At 37.5% G+C, this 15077-nt stretch overlaps 3 protein-coding genes across 4 annotated transcripts; all 3 read right to left on the bottom strand.

The window, feature by feature from the left end:
• Nucleotides 1-76: 76 nt before the first annotated feature.
• On the bottom strand, nt 77-3456 carry bnip3la (BCL2 interacting protein 3 like a). Its single transcript, XM_033973192.2, has 6 exons — nt 3341-3456; nt 2115-2361; nt 1961-2042; nt 1474-1580; nt 1257-1406; nt 77-1072 (listed from the first exon to the last, which is right to left on the bottom strand). The coding sequence occupies exons 1-6, from the start codon at nt 3387-3389 to the stop codon at nt 1024-1026; spliced, it is 684 nt and encodes a 227-aa protein (XP_033829083.1). The 5' UTR covers nt 3390-3456; the 3' UTR covers nt 77-1023.
• Nucleotides 3457-4811: 1355 nt separating this feature from the next.
• ppp2r2aa (protein phosphatase 2, regulatory subunit B, alpha a) lies at nt 4812-8591 on the bottom strand. Of its 2 annotated transcripts, none has more exons than XM_033973196.2 (10): nt 8277-8591; nt 8095-8172; nt 7463-7560; nt 7217-7382; nt 6512-6618; nt 6184-6361; nt 5757-5921; nt 5518-5687; nt 5356-5447; nt 4812-5135 (listed from the first exon to the last, which is right to left on the bottom strand). In XM_033973196.2, exons 1-10 carry the CDS (start codon nt 8281-8283, stop codon nt 4871-4873), a joined length of 1326 nt encoding a protein of 441 aa, XP_033829087.1. In that variant the 5' UTR covers nt 8284-8591; the 3' UTR covers nt 4812-4870. The 2 variants fall into 2 exon arrangements, with proteins under 2 accessions (XP_033829087.1, XP_055080090.1); XM_055224115.1 differs by having other exon boundaries at nt 5007-5130.
• A 1925-nt stretch (nt 8592-10516) lies between these two features.
• vps33a (VPS33A core subunit of CORVET and HOPS complexes) lies at nt 10517-14673 on the bottom strand. The gene is made up of 13 exons (XM_033972746.2): nt 14533-14673; nt 14113-14178; nt 13899-14026; nt 13604-13790; nt 13383-13499; nt 13134-13308; nt 12866-13059; nt 12344-12470; nt 12198-12265; nt 11995-12132; nt 11749-11886; nt 11504-11672; nt 10517-10998 (listed from the first exon to the last, which is right to left on the bottom strand). The coding sequence occupies exons 1-13, from the start codon at nt 14632-14634 to the stop codon at nt 10805-10807; spliced, it is 1803 nt and encodes a 600-aa protein (XP_033828637.1). The 5' UTR covers nt 14635-14673; the 3' UTR covers nt 10517-10804.
• Nucleotides 14674-15077: the final 404 nt, after the last annotated feature.

Here is a 15077-nt window from a genome sequence, read left to right as displayed (position 1 = left end):
AATATCTTAATGTTTTGGGGTTGACACAACATTTAATTATTCCACATATCCATTTATTAACATATATTAATATACGTACAGGTTATTTAGGCATTTATTAATTGAGACACAGTAACAACAAGCTTTCTATTTACAAATGTATTGCACTGTTCGCACATTAGACAGCTCAAGCTTATTTAGACTACTGTATGTTTTACATTTTACACATTGCTTTCCAAGGAATGCCTCAAATACAGCGAACTCAAATCACTGTCTTTTCATATGCATCCATTAAAAAGCGTCATTCAGAATCCAGTTCAACACATGCACTCTTGATGCATTCTAGACGCCTTGCAGTAACTTATAGCTATATGTAAAATATATTTTACTGCATGGTATGGAATTATTGCATAACAAAAACTCCTTGTAAGCCTCAAACATTAGCACATGTCATAACACTGTCGCAAATGTGGTCATTACAAGGGGTAGATCAGAGCATATTATTGTCACATCTAGGTAGTGTAGTTAAATTACATAATAAAGATTTTAAACAACTAATAAAAGATCACCAATGTGCAGTAAAGAGTAGGTGTTGGCCTACAAGAAGATATGTAGGAAAAAGAAATACAATGAAATCTCGTATCAAATTTGGCACCAGACAATATACAAGATTTTAAACCCTCAAATGAAGTTCTCTAATCTCTACTTAAAAAATACAGAATACAAAATAAAACTTATGTATCTAATGTCTTAAGGCAACTAAAATATTTTGAAATAAGTTTGTTTTTTGTACAGCTTTTGGTTATTTTCATTTAGAGTTAGGTGCTTAATTTAATATTTTCTGGCTAGGATGACCTGCAAGATTAATTTTGGTTGTAATTAGAGGACTGCAACTACGATAGGAAATGCACATAACATGATGTGATACCTTGTGAAGGCCAACCAGAGACACAATGTTGACACAGTAAAACAGACACAGCTTGACTATAGAAGAGTGATGGACAAACTTGAAGCAGGACATCCTGGCACTGCTTAGGAATCTGCTCAGTATGTGCTGGTGGGGGCAGTGGCAATTCTTTTCCCAATGTACACCCTATAAAAACATACATTCACATATTAAATCATTTCAAAGCATAACTTTACATTGACATCTATATTATTTCTGGACACATTTGTTTGTGTCCATTTAGTATAATAAAATAAAGTACTTTACTGCTGGCAAATATTCAACAAATAGTCACTTAAAACTAAAAATTTCTAAATATGATTTAACTCACCCAATGCCAAGGGCAAGAATATGCGAGAGGAGCAAAGAGGGAATGACGACTTTGAGGAACTCAGCAGAGAAGACACCGCCTTTCTTCATAACACCACTTTTTCTCATACTGAGAGATACTGAACGTCTGGGGTGTCTAAAGTGAAATTCTCTGAAAGAACAAAACAAAAATAACAATAAGGTGATCAGTTGTAACTGAGAGAGTATAAATAACTTACTTTGGAGGTATGTTTTCAGGTCTGCTGGACCAATTAGCGACCCAGTCTGCTTCTTTTTTAGATTGAATGTCTTCTTTTTCATCCTTCTCTTGAACATCTTCTTCAGACTATTTTTTAAAAATATATTTAAAAAAAACAGTACAATAAGGCAAATGTTACATTTTATCAGAACAATAGAATTAGGTTAGAGTATAGTTTAGGACAGCATCGGCTCAATAGCATTCATCCGCAAACTCTAAAGTTCAATCCTATCTCCAACCAGCACATACTGCTGTTGAGTCCTTGAACAAGACATTTCACCCACCTTGCCCAGGCCTAATATATGCCCTCATCGGCAGCTGCCATTCTGCCAGTCTACCCCAGGGCAGCAGTGGCTTACCACTGCAGTGTTAGGAGTAAATGAATAATGGCCTAAAATTGTCTTTGCAACTAACACCATTTATAAACTAACACCATTGTTATTATTGGTTAATAATTGTAATTTTACCTGACAATCTGCTGGACTTGACATCTCAACATCAAACATAATTTGACCTTCATCTTGTTCTGGACTTGGTGGCCGGTGAGGACTGTAAATATTAAATATTACAACATAAAATGTGTGCAGATTTATTAAAAACTATACTACAGTATTATGTTACCTTTGACAGGAGGAGTTACTTGGACTTGATTCATGTTGTGCATCAAGAAGTATCTTTTCCATATCTCCATTATGGATCGATGAGGATGATGGCACATGTTCTAACCCCCCTATAAGAGACTCATTGTTCTCTGGCGCCTCTCCCAAACCAGCATTTGCATTTATGTGGTCTGCAGCAGGTGGCAGGAGGTTACTTTGAGGACTCCCTATTCCAGTGTTCCCATTCAGCTCCAACTCTACCCAAGAGCCTTGGTACAGATGTCCACAGAAATGAAAAATAATTCAGAATTAGATCACAGGCATTAACATAAGAATAAAAGTTTATTTTCTCCCCAAAAGCAGCTGACCTCCATTTGATGTTGCTTACTGAAAATGAAGTGACTGAAACAGATCCGTATGAGAGCACGAGTCTTTGTGCCACTGCCCTACAAACAGCTCTCCCAGACTCAATGGATTATGTAATTTCTATACAAGAAAGGGTGAGCTGAGCCCAAGCAGTGCAATGCCATACTTGAAAATAAACAATGATACTTTACCCCTAAGGCAAAAACATATTGTTCTAAATGTCAGGTGGGTATTTCGTGGTAAGGATGAGCGAAAGTGCACAGGAGCCTTTTCCAGGCTGCAGCCTGTGTCTGCGGTGGCTCTTGCATAACCCGCGTGAAGACAAAAACACACGCACATCGCGGCTACAGCGCGTGGCCTAATATATCCCGCACTATTCCAAGACCATCAAGACTGTGTACATCAATACCTACGGACAAAATACAAAGATACAAAGGTGTACAAGCACCTGATCAGGATTATAAGTCTAATATCGCAACAAACAAGTGCACTGTGGTTAATGTAGAACGATAAGTAACACTGTCTACAATTTAGAGAGTACAATACAGGATGTCGATGGAGATCACAAGAAACTACAAGCCATTGCAACATTCTCGCTTTTGTCCCAAACTTGTTTTCATTTTGCTTACGACCCACCCAGTGCTTGCTCTAGTTTTTGATTTGCCAATGTCCCATCAGTCAAACATTTGGCCCAACTCCATTGGCTTAAACTCATTTACGTCAGCAACATCAGCATGTCCCCTCGCATCGACGAGGAAATTCCAAACCCCCACTTTTACAATAAAAACACTAACAAACAAAGACCGAAATAGATGTTGAGTAATAATAAGGACAGGTCTATTGGGAGCACAATGAAACACTGAATACAAGAGCATTACATACCGTGCAGGCCGGGCTCTTCGTTATTGTTTTGCTGAGCAGCAGTGGACATGTTGACTACCCAGTTTTTGCATTCATCAACATGACACGCAGACAAGCTGCAAAGAGAGCATGCGCCGAGTCTGTCCTAGGTCTAGACGGGACCAGGACAGGACAGACAGGACAAAAGATTACGCAATTTTACAGCTCATAGTTAACCACAAAGCTATTAAATGTGTAACTCTGAAAAAAAAGCACTTAACAAAACACATGTTACCAATCAAGTGTTTATTACTTTCCATCATTTCCACCTGCATTGTCATCAAAAACCTCACCAACAAACTACAGAGAAATAATACTAAAAACATAAAAGTGCCTGTTAACCATCAAGCTTATTTAAGAAAATCACAAGCAATACAAATCTAAATGACTGGACATAGATACCCTGGTCTCCTAAAACTTCACTTGTCAATGGTGAATTAAGAACATGCAAATATCTGATTATCCTTTCTCTCTTTCTTTTTACATGATACAAGGTTCTCAAAAAATTATTATTAGCAAAATTGCTACAGATATTGACACACACACACACACACACACACACCCCCCCCCCCCACACACACACACCCACACACATTTATTAATTTATTTTTTATATATATAAATAAGGCAAGGCATTTGCAGCTAAAGTCTTCTACAGTATTTGTAACTACAATGAGATTTGTAGCTCAAATGTCTGAAACTGCTGGCACAAGAAAAGAAAAAAAAAACAAAACTCTTATAACCTCATGAGATCAACCATTAGTTAAATAAAATAACTAGTACCATAACATGAACGCTTTTCTTTGGATATCTGACAGTGAAACAGACAAAACAAAACAAAACAGAAAAAAGGCACTAAATGGGATTGAAGTTAGAGACTATCCAAAGTGTCCTGAGACTGACAGCTAAAGGCAGTACATTGATATGACTGTATGTGCTAAAAACAAAAATATTTCATTGAAATATTATTTTGGCATAGCACAAAATCATTCAACAAACAAAATAAAATGATCAGATGGATGGAGTAGCAGGATGCAAGAGTAGCAGGACTTCATAAATTAGCCATGTTGCTACTACACACTTTGAAAAGCATGCTTTTGTCCTGAGATTTTTTTTTTTTTTTTTTTGTAGATTACAAGCAATTGGGAGCCAGTCTAAGGAAAATAATGAACGGAATCCAGTTTTCTTGGTGTCTAATTACAGTAAGTACTAGTAAGAGTGTTGAATTTATAATAGCTCCATGAGCCCCGAATATAACTTTTGTATGTAATTGTGCATCATTTTATCTCCAATAAACCTTTGGAGTGGAGCTTAACAAAATATGTAAAGCAAAGTATGAGAAAATACAGTTATACCAATTACTACAACAAAAGATTAAATTAGAAAGTTTCAAAACAGTGCATTTGGTTTCATACTTTTTACAGAGTGAATATGACAAGAACAGAGTGTATCCAGTGTTCAGCTACTGTATGATGTAAAAGGTAAATGTGTGCATTTGTGGGCGTGCTGCAACTACTTTAATTTGTCCTGGAAAATAAACAAATTATTGGTTGTGGCCACAGCAATAATATTATCAAGCGGATGCCAGGCTGTGTGTAGTATTTTCTTGTTGCAGTCCACACTGTCTATGGAGATCTCTAACCCTATGCTCACTTTGCAAGGTTTCAGGACAGACTGAGGTTTGCAGTTTTCTCTGGAAGCCTCAAGAGTCACGTCGCGTCTGAATCCTCTGTCAAACATCCTGAAGAAGTTGTTGTAAGAGCCTGTCATCACTACACTGTCAAATGACAAAAGCTAAGTTATCGACGGCACCATCTTGACTTTTTATCTTTTAAGTAAAACAAAAATTAACACATTTTAGAACTCATTTAATGTTTAAAAATCTGTAACAAAATTGTTTTGGCAACATAGATAATCTCTTATCTCTCATCGACTCATGTGCTTTATTTAATGTACAACAATGTCTACATGTTGAATAGAATAAAAAATAGCTTTACCGATCATTGCCACTCCAACAGCATTCAAACTTGTCAAAGATGCAGTCATTATCATATAGAGAACACAGATTACTCCTGAGATATTCATTCACCTGTCAAAAAGGATATAAGGTAGGTATGGGAAATTCAGTTCAATTATGTGATGTGTATTCTTTGACTTACCTGAAACGTTTCTATTGGCCTTGTGCCCATGTTGATATCCCAGATTTTCACTGACAAATAATCTCGCGTCATCATGTAGCGTCCACTGTGACTAAACTTAACATCAGAAATAGACGATATTATCTCCGAAAAAAATGAACGACTGTTTCGATCCTCGGGTTCTTCAAATACTTCAAATAAAAGTGCACAATATTGAGAATATAGAAAGATGCTATGCAATTAATAATCTTACAACTTACTTTTGGCATGTTTATCGCACAGTGCTGCTGCTCTCATGTCACACAAACGAATTATGCCCTTACTGGAGCCGTACACTAAAGTGTGGCACTGGTTGGGGTGAAACTCCGCTGCAGTTATAACCTCTGTCAAGTCCTCCATATTGGCTGGCTTTATATCAACAATATCTTCATTAAAAGTTAAGGTAAGATAAAAACTGTTAAATAAATGCAAGCATCCAAAAATGTATAGCTTGAATCAGAATAACAGGCTGATGCTAGATGATATGGCGCCATCTACTGGTAACATCAAGAATAAAACATAAAATAAGACATACTGATTGCACAGACTTTTAGCAATAAGTCTGGAAGCAAAGAATAAGAAAATGTACATTGTAGAACATTGTCAAAAATATTTATGTATGAGCAAAAACAAAAACACAAAGGATACTGAAGCTTTGACCTGTGATTTCCAAGTGCCACAAGTTAATCCGTAGATCATCTGCAGACAAGTAGGTTTCATTGTCGCTGTTGACTGAGATCGAGTTAATATGGTATTTATGAGCATTGGCAAACACTCGTCTTGGGCTGGCCTCCACCATCAGGTCCATGGGTTTGAAAACAGGCACCTAAGTACAAAGTTTCATATTGACATTGTACAGAAACACAAAAAACTGGCTTTTGCAAAAATAGTTTGGAAAATGGAATTCCAACCAAGCCCAGAGTTTCATAACATGTGTTATTTACCACAATAGACTTACTTAGTCTTAAAAACATACCTGTAAAGATGCAATGGAGGTGAAATCTTTGTACGGTCCATTTCTTAAATTGTAGCCCTCCGGACGTTTGTTACGTTCACTTATCTTCCAAAGCTTTATTGTTTTGTCTAAAAAAAAAAAATATATATATATATATATATATATATATATATATATATATATATATATATATATATATTCTCAATTATACAACAATGTAGTGCAGGCTGTTGAAAAAAATCCAATTGTAATCTCACATCTATGGCAATCTAGTATTTTGGCAAAATCATTATATCTTGATACAGTAATCCTCTACTTAATGCAGCTCTCTGCTCAAACAGATACATTCTCTCCCCACACACTCCTCCAATTGGTCACCTTCTGAGTCAGCGACAGATAAATTTAACCACCTTCACTTTCAGATGCTGCAGTTAGTAATCTCCTAAAGACTATATAAAGATATTAAAAGTGCTATGTAACTTTTCTGATGGAGGCTCTACCACGTTCTCATCTCCATGTAGATGTGTTCAAAAGCATTAACATCTTCACTAAGACCTGCAGATGCGAGCCACCCCCTACCCCCAGTCCGTAAGGTACACGGACTGTGATAAAAATGTATTAATTGCGATATAGGCTGTAAAAAAAAGATTTTGTGTTGACATAATGCTCTGCACTACACTAATGTGAATGCAATGTCAATGTATTTTAAGGTATACTTAAACTCACCATTTGTAGACAAAAGAAAATGTGCAGCATTTTTTTTAGGCAACCATCGAATCTTGTTTATCTTCTCTTCAATCTCGAGGCTTTTCAGGTAGTCAAACTCGGGCTCATGACTCTGGAAGGTGCTGTAAACATTGTACTCTGCATGACATTGTGGCTGACTCTTGTTCTAAAAACAGTCAGATTAGATGGGATTGCACAACGGTTTTGGCAATGTACTTTATTGTTTATAATTTTATATAAATATACTTCTGGATTTTGCTGAAAGATTACAATACGGCCCCCTTTGTCCCCTGTGGCTAGTAGCTCTCCAGTGTAGTTGAATTCAACAGCAGAAATGAGGTCAGCTGTAGGGATGTCAAGATTAATCAGTTAATCAATAATTGTGATTATTTAGGTCTCAACAGGTAAGCCTTATCTTAACTGCCAATGGGTATGTGGCGTTTTTACATGTGGGAGATAAAAACTGTTTGAGTGGTGAAAACACTGCAATGACGTGTGGTGTGACATTCTATAGAGTCACTAAAACACTGTAGGAAATAGATCTTAAACAGTGACATTAATGGCCAGCATAACCTAACCAAACTTAGTATAGTGTCTAAAATAACTACAATTTAACCAATCACTGAGTAACTCAAACAAATATTCCCTGTGTTATACATGCATTGAAGCTTGTATAACTTGTATGAGCAGGAGGTACATAATAATGTACTGTAATGTAATGTAAGTTGACTGCCTTTTTGTCTGCAGTTTTTTTGTGTCACAGTCAAGAATGGCAGAGTAAACAATTTCTTTAGTTTCATAGTATAAGGCGTGAGCAAGTGTGTACAGAATGTCTTCCAGATAATCACATTTTGTAGGCGGTTAAGGACCGTATTTACCTTCAGCAACCTCATCATCTATTGCTCCTTTTACTTGAGAAAAGCACCACTCCATCTCACTACTCTTTTCACCAGCTTCTGCAGAAACAACACAAAAATAAATCAACAAATAAAACACTTTTTGTGCTGAGGATGGCACCATGTTCCTAAGTCTTTGTCTTGATTGTTTGACCTAAATTTACCTGCCATAGTCACATTTGCTACGTGTCCCGCGATGCGCTCATGGCTGGGCGCTTCGGACCAAACGCAGAGCAGGAGCCAAACAAGGTCTGTGGATTGAGTTCCCGGGTAAGAGTGCGCAAGTTCACACAGTGTTCTCGAATAACACGGGCTACTTTTCACTACACTAAATTCAATTAATATCCGCACTAATGTTTTATAGACTCCGCACTCCACTTTGAAGGTTTCCTCTGCAGCGCACAGCCCGGACGCTCCCAGAATTGATTTCAAAATGGCGCGACGCGGCCAGTGTCCAGCGCGCGTCAAATCGGAGGAACAGGTGAGATGCGCACTGATCACTGACTGTGACACGTTACTTTTACTTATATTTTATTATCTGCAAGTAGTAAGCCATATAACAAAGTGTTAGGGGAGAGGTTGGAAGAAATTTGAAATGTAATGACAGAACTTTGGAACTTTGAAGAGTTTGGCACAGCCTAGCCCTGTTTATGCCTGAAATGAAACTAACTATGAGTAGATAACGTTTGTCTGACGGTGTAAACGTGTGAAGACCAGCCAGTGGTTGCACAATTATTTTACGCTGACATCTTGCACAGATATCCATGTTCAAGTATTATGGGCTGTGTCCTCATGGGCTGTATGTATGCAGAGCACGCACCAGCCATTAGATATTAAATATCAAAGAGGAAAAACACAATAGACTTATTGTAGTTTTGTAATTGTTTATTGCATTAATCAAAACTGTAGGCCTATATGTAAATATGCTGCTATAATGCAACTGCTGCTATAATGCAACTTGAGCTGCTACTAAAAGCAACAGAGCTTAGTAGTTGAATCTAACTTCAAAAAAGAAAAAAAAAAAAAAACACTTCACAGCCTCACATCAGAGAAATTATACCTGAAAAACTAGATCAGGGAATTGCTGTTGCTCAGGACACACACTCAGCAAAGGCATAGCTCACACACATCTGTTGTGGTGGTCACTGTGCTCAAGATAATGCAGCAGATCATTTTACTTTCTGAACTTCCCCACCATAAAATAAGTTGTCCATCGTGCAAGAAGCAGGGCACCAAACAGCACAGTGTAGCTGAAGAGAATGAACTTCAAGACTTCTCTAAACGTTCGTAGAAAACGGATTATCAGAGGCTCCTCATCAAAAGTGAATTTTGTTCTTATGTCCCCGAATTTGGGATTGGAGTGTGGTCCCATGTTCTCACCTCGACCCATCCTGTAACACATTTTGCTTGGTCTTACTACTAGAGACAATAAAAAGCATTGTACTATTTTTAATGAGCCTGCTTTGTGGAACAGCATACATAGGCCTAATTATTTCCACGCCATGACAGTAAAAGTAGATTCTCAGAAGCATTAATAATTAATTTGTAAAGCGCACAAAATGGGTTCAGTATCGATTGGCTTGCTTGTTGATCCTTTATGGTGTTTACTGTTAGAGCAATAAGTGTCAAGCATCTGAATTTTATCCTTAAACTAATGCTTAAATAAACACAAAATATAAGATACAAAATAGTGTTGTAACTGAACAAGAAACTATTTAACACCCTGATTATAAAAAGTAGCCAAATACTGTAAAAGCTTTTAATTTGGCCTACCTTTGTTTGTTGCAGATGAGGAAAGAACCTTCAGCTCTGGGGTCCAGGAGTTTTGAGATCTTCCCTGACTGACTGGTGGTTTGGCTCCTCCTCCAATACAAAATGATGAACAAAAAACAAAAACAAACTTCAGTACAAGAATAGAAAACAATCCCAGGTTAGAAAAGTGAGCATAAATCTTGATACTATGATAAACTACTTTAAAAACAAACATGGGAGCAAGGACGTACCAGTTTATAAAGTTTCCAAAAATATCTGAGTGCACCCAGCCGCCCTCTTTGTGTCCATTTTGTGGATCTTGGCGAAGGTATTGACTCAAAAGAGAGATCAAGCACTCTGCACGCAGCGCTGCTATCCTCTACCGGAACACGGAGCAAATGGCCTCCTAATTCAATCAGTGTCCTGCACTGTCAAATCACGGGCTGCCATGGGCTGGGCTCTCCAGACAGCACTGGCCCATTATCAGCTGATCAGGAGGCCTGTTACTGCGCTAATTGCTCCTTCAGAGAGCTGGACCCCGCTGAAGGATACACTCCCATATCCTTGCCTATCATCGTCTCCTTAGTGATCGTGATTATTGTGTCTTGTGTCAGAAAAAGATCCATATGCAACAAGAAGGCCAATGTCATGTCATGCAATGAAGTTAGTTACTGATTTATTAATAATTTGTTATGGTCAAGAAAATGTTCAACAATAAAAGTAATAGAGACTACAGAGTCAGACATCTTACGAATGATTGCCAAAGCACATTTTATATACAGCGAGAACCAAAAATGTAACAAGATTGTAATTTGTAATAACTGCTTAAATGGAAGTAAACTGTCATTTGTGATATAAGTGCAAAAAACTAACAACTCAACTGCTATTGACATGAAATGGGTGTTTCACTTAATTGTCCAGTGAAGTTTGGCGAAATAACTTAGAAGGTCTGAGATTCAGGCTTGTCCATGAGCGATTTAATCCAGGTTGTGCCATTGATAAGTTTGGTAGTGGCTATAACATACTCCATGCCACTGTCCTCCATTTGAGAGAGGAAACGAAGGGCCGCTATTTCCGCATATGTTACTCCACCAAGGAAGAAGACCAGAGTTGTACGGTTTTCCCCTTGCTGACCTGTTAAACACACAAAAAGAAAAAACATTTCACTAAAAATAAAGTAAAATTCATAATATCTAGTTAAATACTGTAATGCAAAAGGAGTGGGTAACGTCACTGTAGAAGAAATGTGAAAATACTAGTTTTGCTCTGCAATCACTGGGTTGAGAGTCTCCATTATCACCTTTCAATTCCCAATAAAGCAAACATGTCAGGACAAATCAACTGTTTATGCCACAAACTGCTGCCTAATTAGCACATTGCAAATTTAGCATATAATTAAATTCATCATTAGAATATCCACACAACCGTTAGAATCCTTTCCCTAGAACTGGAGAGAATGATGGAGGGAAAGCTCTTCTCTGTGCATTGTTGTAACATATGGCTAAACAAACCCAGATAGTGGCACTGTAATTTGCAGCTGTTGTTGAGAATTTATAGCAGTAACAATGCTCGTTCCTTATCTACATGGACCAGATAGGAGGTTTCTGGGTAACAGCACAAACAGAAGACAAATCCTTACGTTTTTTGTGAAGCCCAGCAGGCAGTTGTTGCCTCTCCTCAAAATGTGGACCAGGAAGCATCTTTAGCACTTCTTCAATACTTCGCCATCCAGGCCTTGCCAGCACCTGAGTTAGTCGGATGCTTAGTGGGGCATATCCACTATATACGTAGGATATATCATTGGGGTTCTGTAGATAAAAATCACATGCATTAGTGAGTAAACAACAATAATAGTCCACTAGAGCTACTCAAGTTTTATTATACCTGTTCATTAGCATCCTCCATCCACAGTTTTAGGGTTTTTCTGATAGTGGGGTAGTTGTTTCTAGAGCTGGTTTGTGGCTTTAGGAGTCCAGCTTTCTCAAGGTTGTTTAATGTTAGTATATGTTCATAACCATAGGTCTTGAAAGATAAATTTACTCAAATTATACTTACACAACAACATTTCCAATGTATGTAGGCATAAAAAACAAACTGTATTACCACAAGAACAGTCATTTAAACTCTTACCTGCAGAATCTCCCTTTTGTAGAAATCCAACACTTTTTGTTTGAGGCCATTGTTACATACTGACTGCATACACATCAGACGCAGTATCTTAATCAGGGGGTCCTTTTGAGCAATCCGGTCTTCTATATACGTGTTAAGCTAGAAAGTATAAAGCAATTAGATCTACACTCTGACCACTATTTCTGGTGCTTAAGAAGAGGTACCTTGTCAGTGTCAACCCCAGTCATAAACTCCTGTTCCACTGTCAATTTGTCAAAAAAGGCCTCAGATGCTGAAAAATAAGTCCCATGTCACATCTAAATGTCACTCCAAGTGGTTAAATAAGTTAAAAAATATAGTATTTACACACTTGTTATATCTTTAATCAGCTCTGCTATTGATGTATGATTTGCTAGGGAGATTCGTGCTGCCTGCATATGTGGCAGCTGCGATACAAACTGCTTTATTTCTCCCACAGTTTTAGCATTGTGGCGTTCCTATGAAAAAGACACCCACGTTAGGCAATACATACATCTTTATGTAGACTTGAATTATGAGGAAATAATTACACAATATACTAATGAACATTGCTATAACACAGTAAAAAAGAAGCCTATATATTAACCATCCCACAGGAACACTGTGATTGTCCATTGCTATTTTGCTATAAGGCTTTGTTTTATGCTTGTATATGCACACACACGCACGCACACATGTACACACTTAGCTCCTTCCTCATCTTATCTTAACAGATCAATTTTTTTAACCTAATAGGGTTGTCTAATGCTTCATCAGAGTGGAAATGCCACAGCCATAATCAGGTCAGCTGTCACCATATTAATGATGTTTGTATCAACAGGACAAATTAAAATACAGTATAAATGTAACTAACCTCAAAAGCAGCCGAAATTATTTTGGCCTTCTTGCTGAGAGCAGATCCAACAGCATTAAAATTTTTGTCTCTGATTTCGGCATACAACTCCTCTGCTGAGTTTAGTTGCAGTTTCTTATGCTCTGTTGGTAAATCTTTACTTGCTTCACCTTGCTTTTTCTGTGCAAACTTTTCTGGAGGCAGTTTCACATAACCTGTGGAATATAAATGTTTCAATTAGCAACTAGAAAAGGCCTCAATTAAATTACATAACATTATACAGCCTGACCATTATTAATGCCATAGATTTCATCAATTAGCCCCTCATAAGTCAGTTGGGTAGCTAGAGGGGTTAGCAGGTCAACATTACGGTCCAAAAGAAGAAGTGTATCAAACACTGGCAAGATTTGATTTTGACTCCCAGCAAACTCCCTTTTCATTCGCAGCATCATGTTGGCCACATGCTGTAAACAAATGGTAAATTCATTTGTAGGATTTTGTTGTTAGATTGATCTCTTTTCCAGTTTCAAGGACTTACCCGTGCACATTCCCCTTTACCATAAATCTGTGGTATAGTTCCATATAGGGCCTGGAGTGTCATAAGGCCTTTGGCTGTGTGATAAAGACTTGTCTGATCATTCTCCAGGTAGCACTCCTACACAATACATACAAGCATATTTCAGAATCATAAAATCATCAATGAGGTGTCAAACTTGTGTGAAAACATAGGGGTAGTGAGGATTGTGGATTTGACCATACCCTGAAGGCACTTTCATATTCCATAGAAAGAAGATCCCCATCATAAGGTATTAGGTCTAGTATGTACTCATCAATGTTAATGAAAGAGCCTAATACCCCCAACTCCTTCAATCTTTGCTCACACAGCATGCTACGCCGAGGTACAAACAGAATGTGGAAGTCTCGGGAGGAGTGCAATTTATCCTCACTAAAATGTGAAACAAACAAGCACAAAATAAGCTTCTGGCAGTAAATAATCACATTTAAAAGTAAAATGGCATAAGCCATACTGTATGGTAAAAATAACTGGACATACCTGAATATGTTGTCAGCAATAATCTCCATGAGCTCTAGTCTGGGTCGAACAAAAAATATGATGTTTTTAACATCAGCTGAGGGCAAGCGCCCACGCTTTAGGGTGAACATCTTATCCACTTCATGCTCCTGAAGAAAATTGTGAACACGGCCTAAGTATATTATGTAATATACTATGTAATGTTGAAACATTAGCGACTTACTCAATCACTTACTTTGAGTAATGAATATTGTGCTATTAATCCAAATGGTCCAGTGAGATATTCGTCCCATACTATAGCCTAAAGGTCAAAAACATTGTGGTTAAAAACAAAGCAAAAAAGTTAATTTCTTTTTAAGACTAGTTATAAGATAATGTAGAGTAAAATAAACAAATGAAATGCATTGTAGAATACACCTACTTGTATTATTTGTATATTAAGGTATATATGTATTCTGTATAGCAGAATAAAGGTTTTTTAACTCAAGGTGCATGGCGCTATGACCATAAACATGAACTACGCCGAGGAAAGAAGTTAAACCAGAAATATTAAAAGAAAATGTGTCTCTTCTATTCAGTCTACTTCTGTAGCTACATTCAGCTAACTAGCTAAGCTAACAATAACACGGGTTTCTATGTAATATTATGAATATACCTTGCTTCCTGCACATTTGTCCAAAAACTCACGAAGATCCTTTCGTGCTGCTTCTCTTAAAATGTTTAAATTGACTCGTCCGTAAGACAAGTGAGCAGCCATTTCTCCAGAACAGAAACAAGAGTCAGGTGACAGTGAGGATGGGCCGCGAGGTCACGTGACGAAGGCAAGGGGGCCTTCATCCTGAAATAAATGCCCCCTCAAACTCACATTAACTAATTACTGAACTCCCTTTGTGTTTTGCATTTTCACAGGAGTATGTTGTGTATCTTAATGCCCATATCGCAAATGTAGTAAGCGTAGTTTTTTGCTACCCATTTGTAATGCAATACATACATTCTCCTATAGATGGCGACTTGAGTCCATAAAAAGACATGGGTCGTTGTGATCGAAAAAAACCTTTTTGCAGTTTTGAAATCTCAATTAATAAAGCTAACCTAAATAGAACAAGGCCAACACAATAAATTATAAATGCCGTGTTAGCTAAATAAGTATCGCAATTGGGACAATTCGTTTTCAAGCTACAATTGAGTCTTTTTGAAGAC

The sequence above is a fragment of the Periophthalmus magnuspinnatus genome, chromosome 9, assembly GCF_009829125.3.
Source record: "Periophthalmus magnuspinnatus isolate fPerMag1 chromosome 9, fPerMag1.2.pri, whole genome shotgun sequence".
NCBI lineage: Eukaryota > Metazoa > Chordata > Actinopteri > Gobiiformes > Gobiidae > Periophthalmus > Periophthalmus magnuspinnatus.
This window is presented reverse-complemented; position numbering and strand designations above follow the sequence as displayed.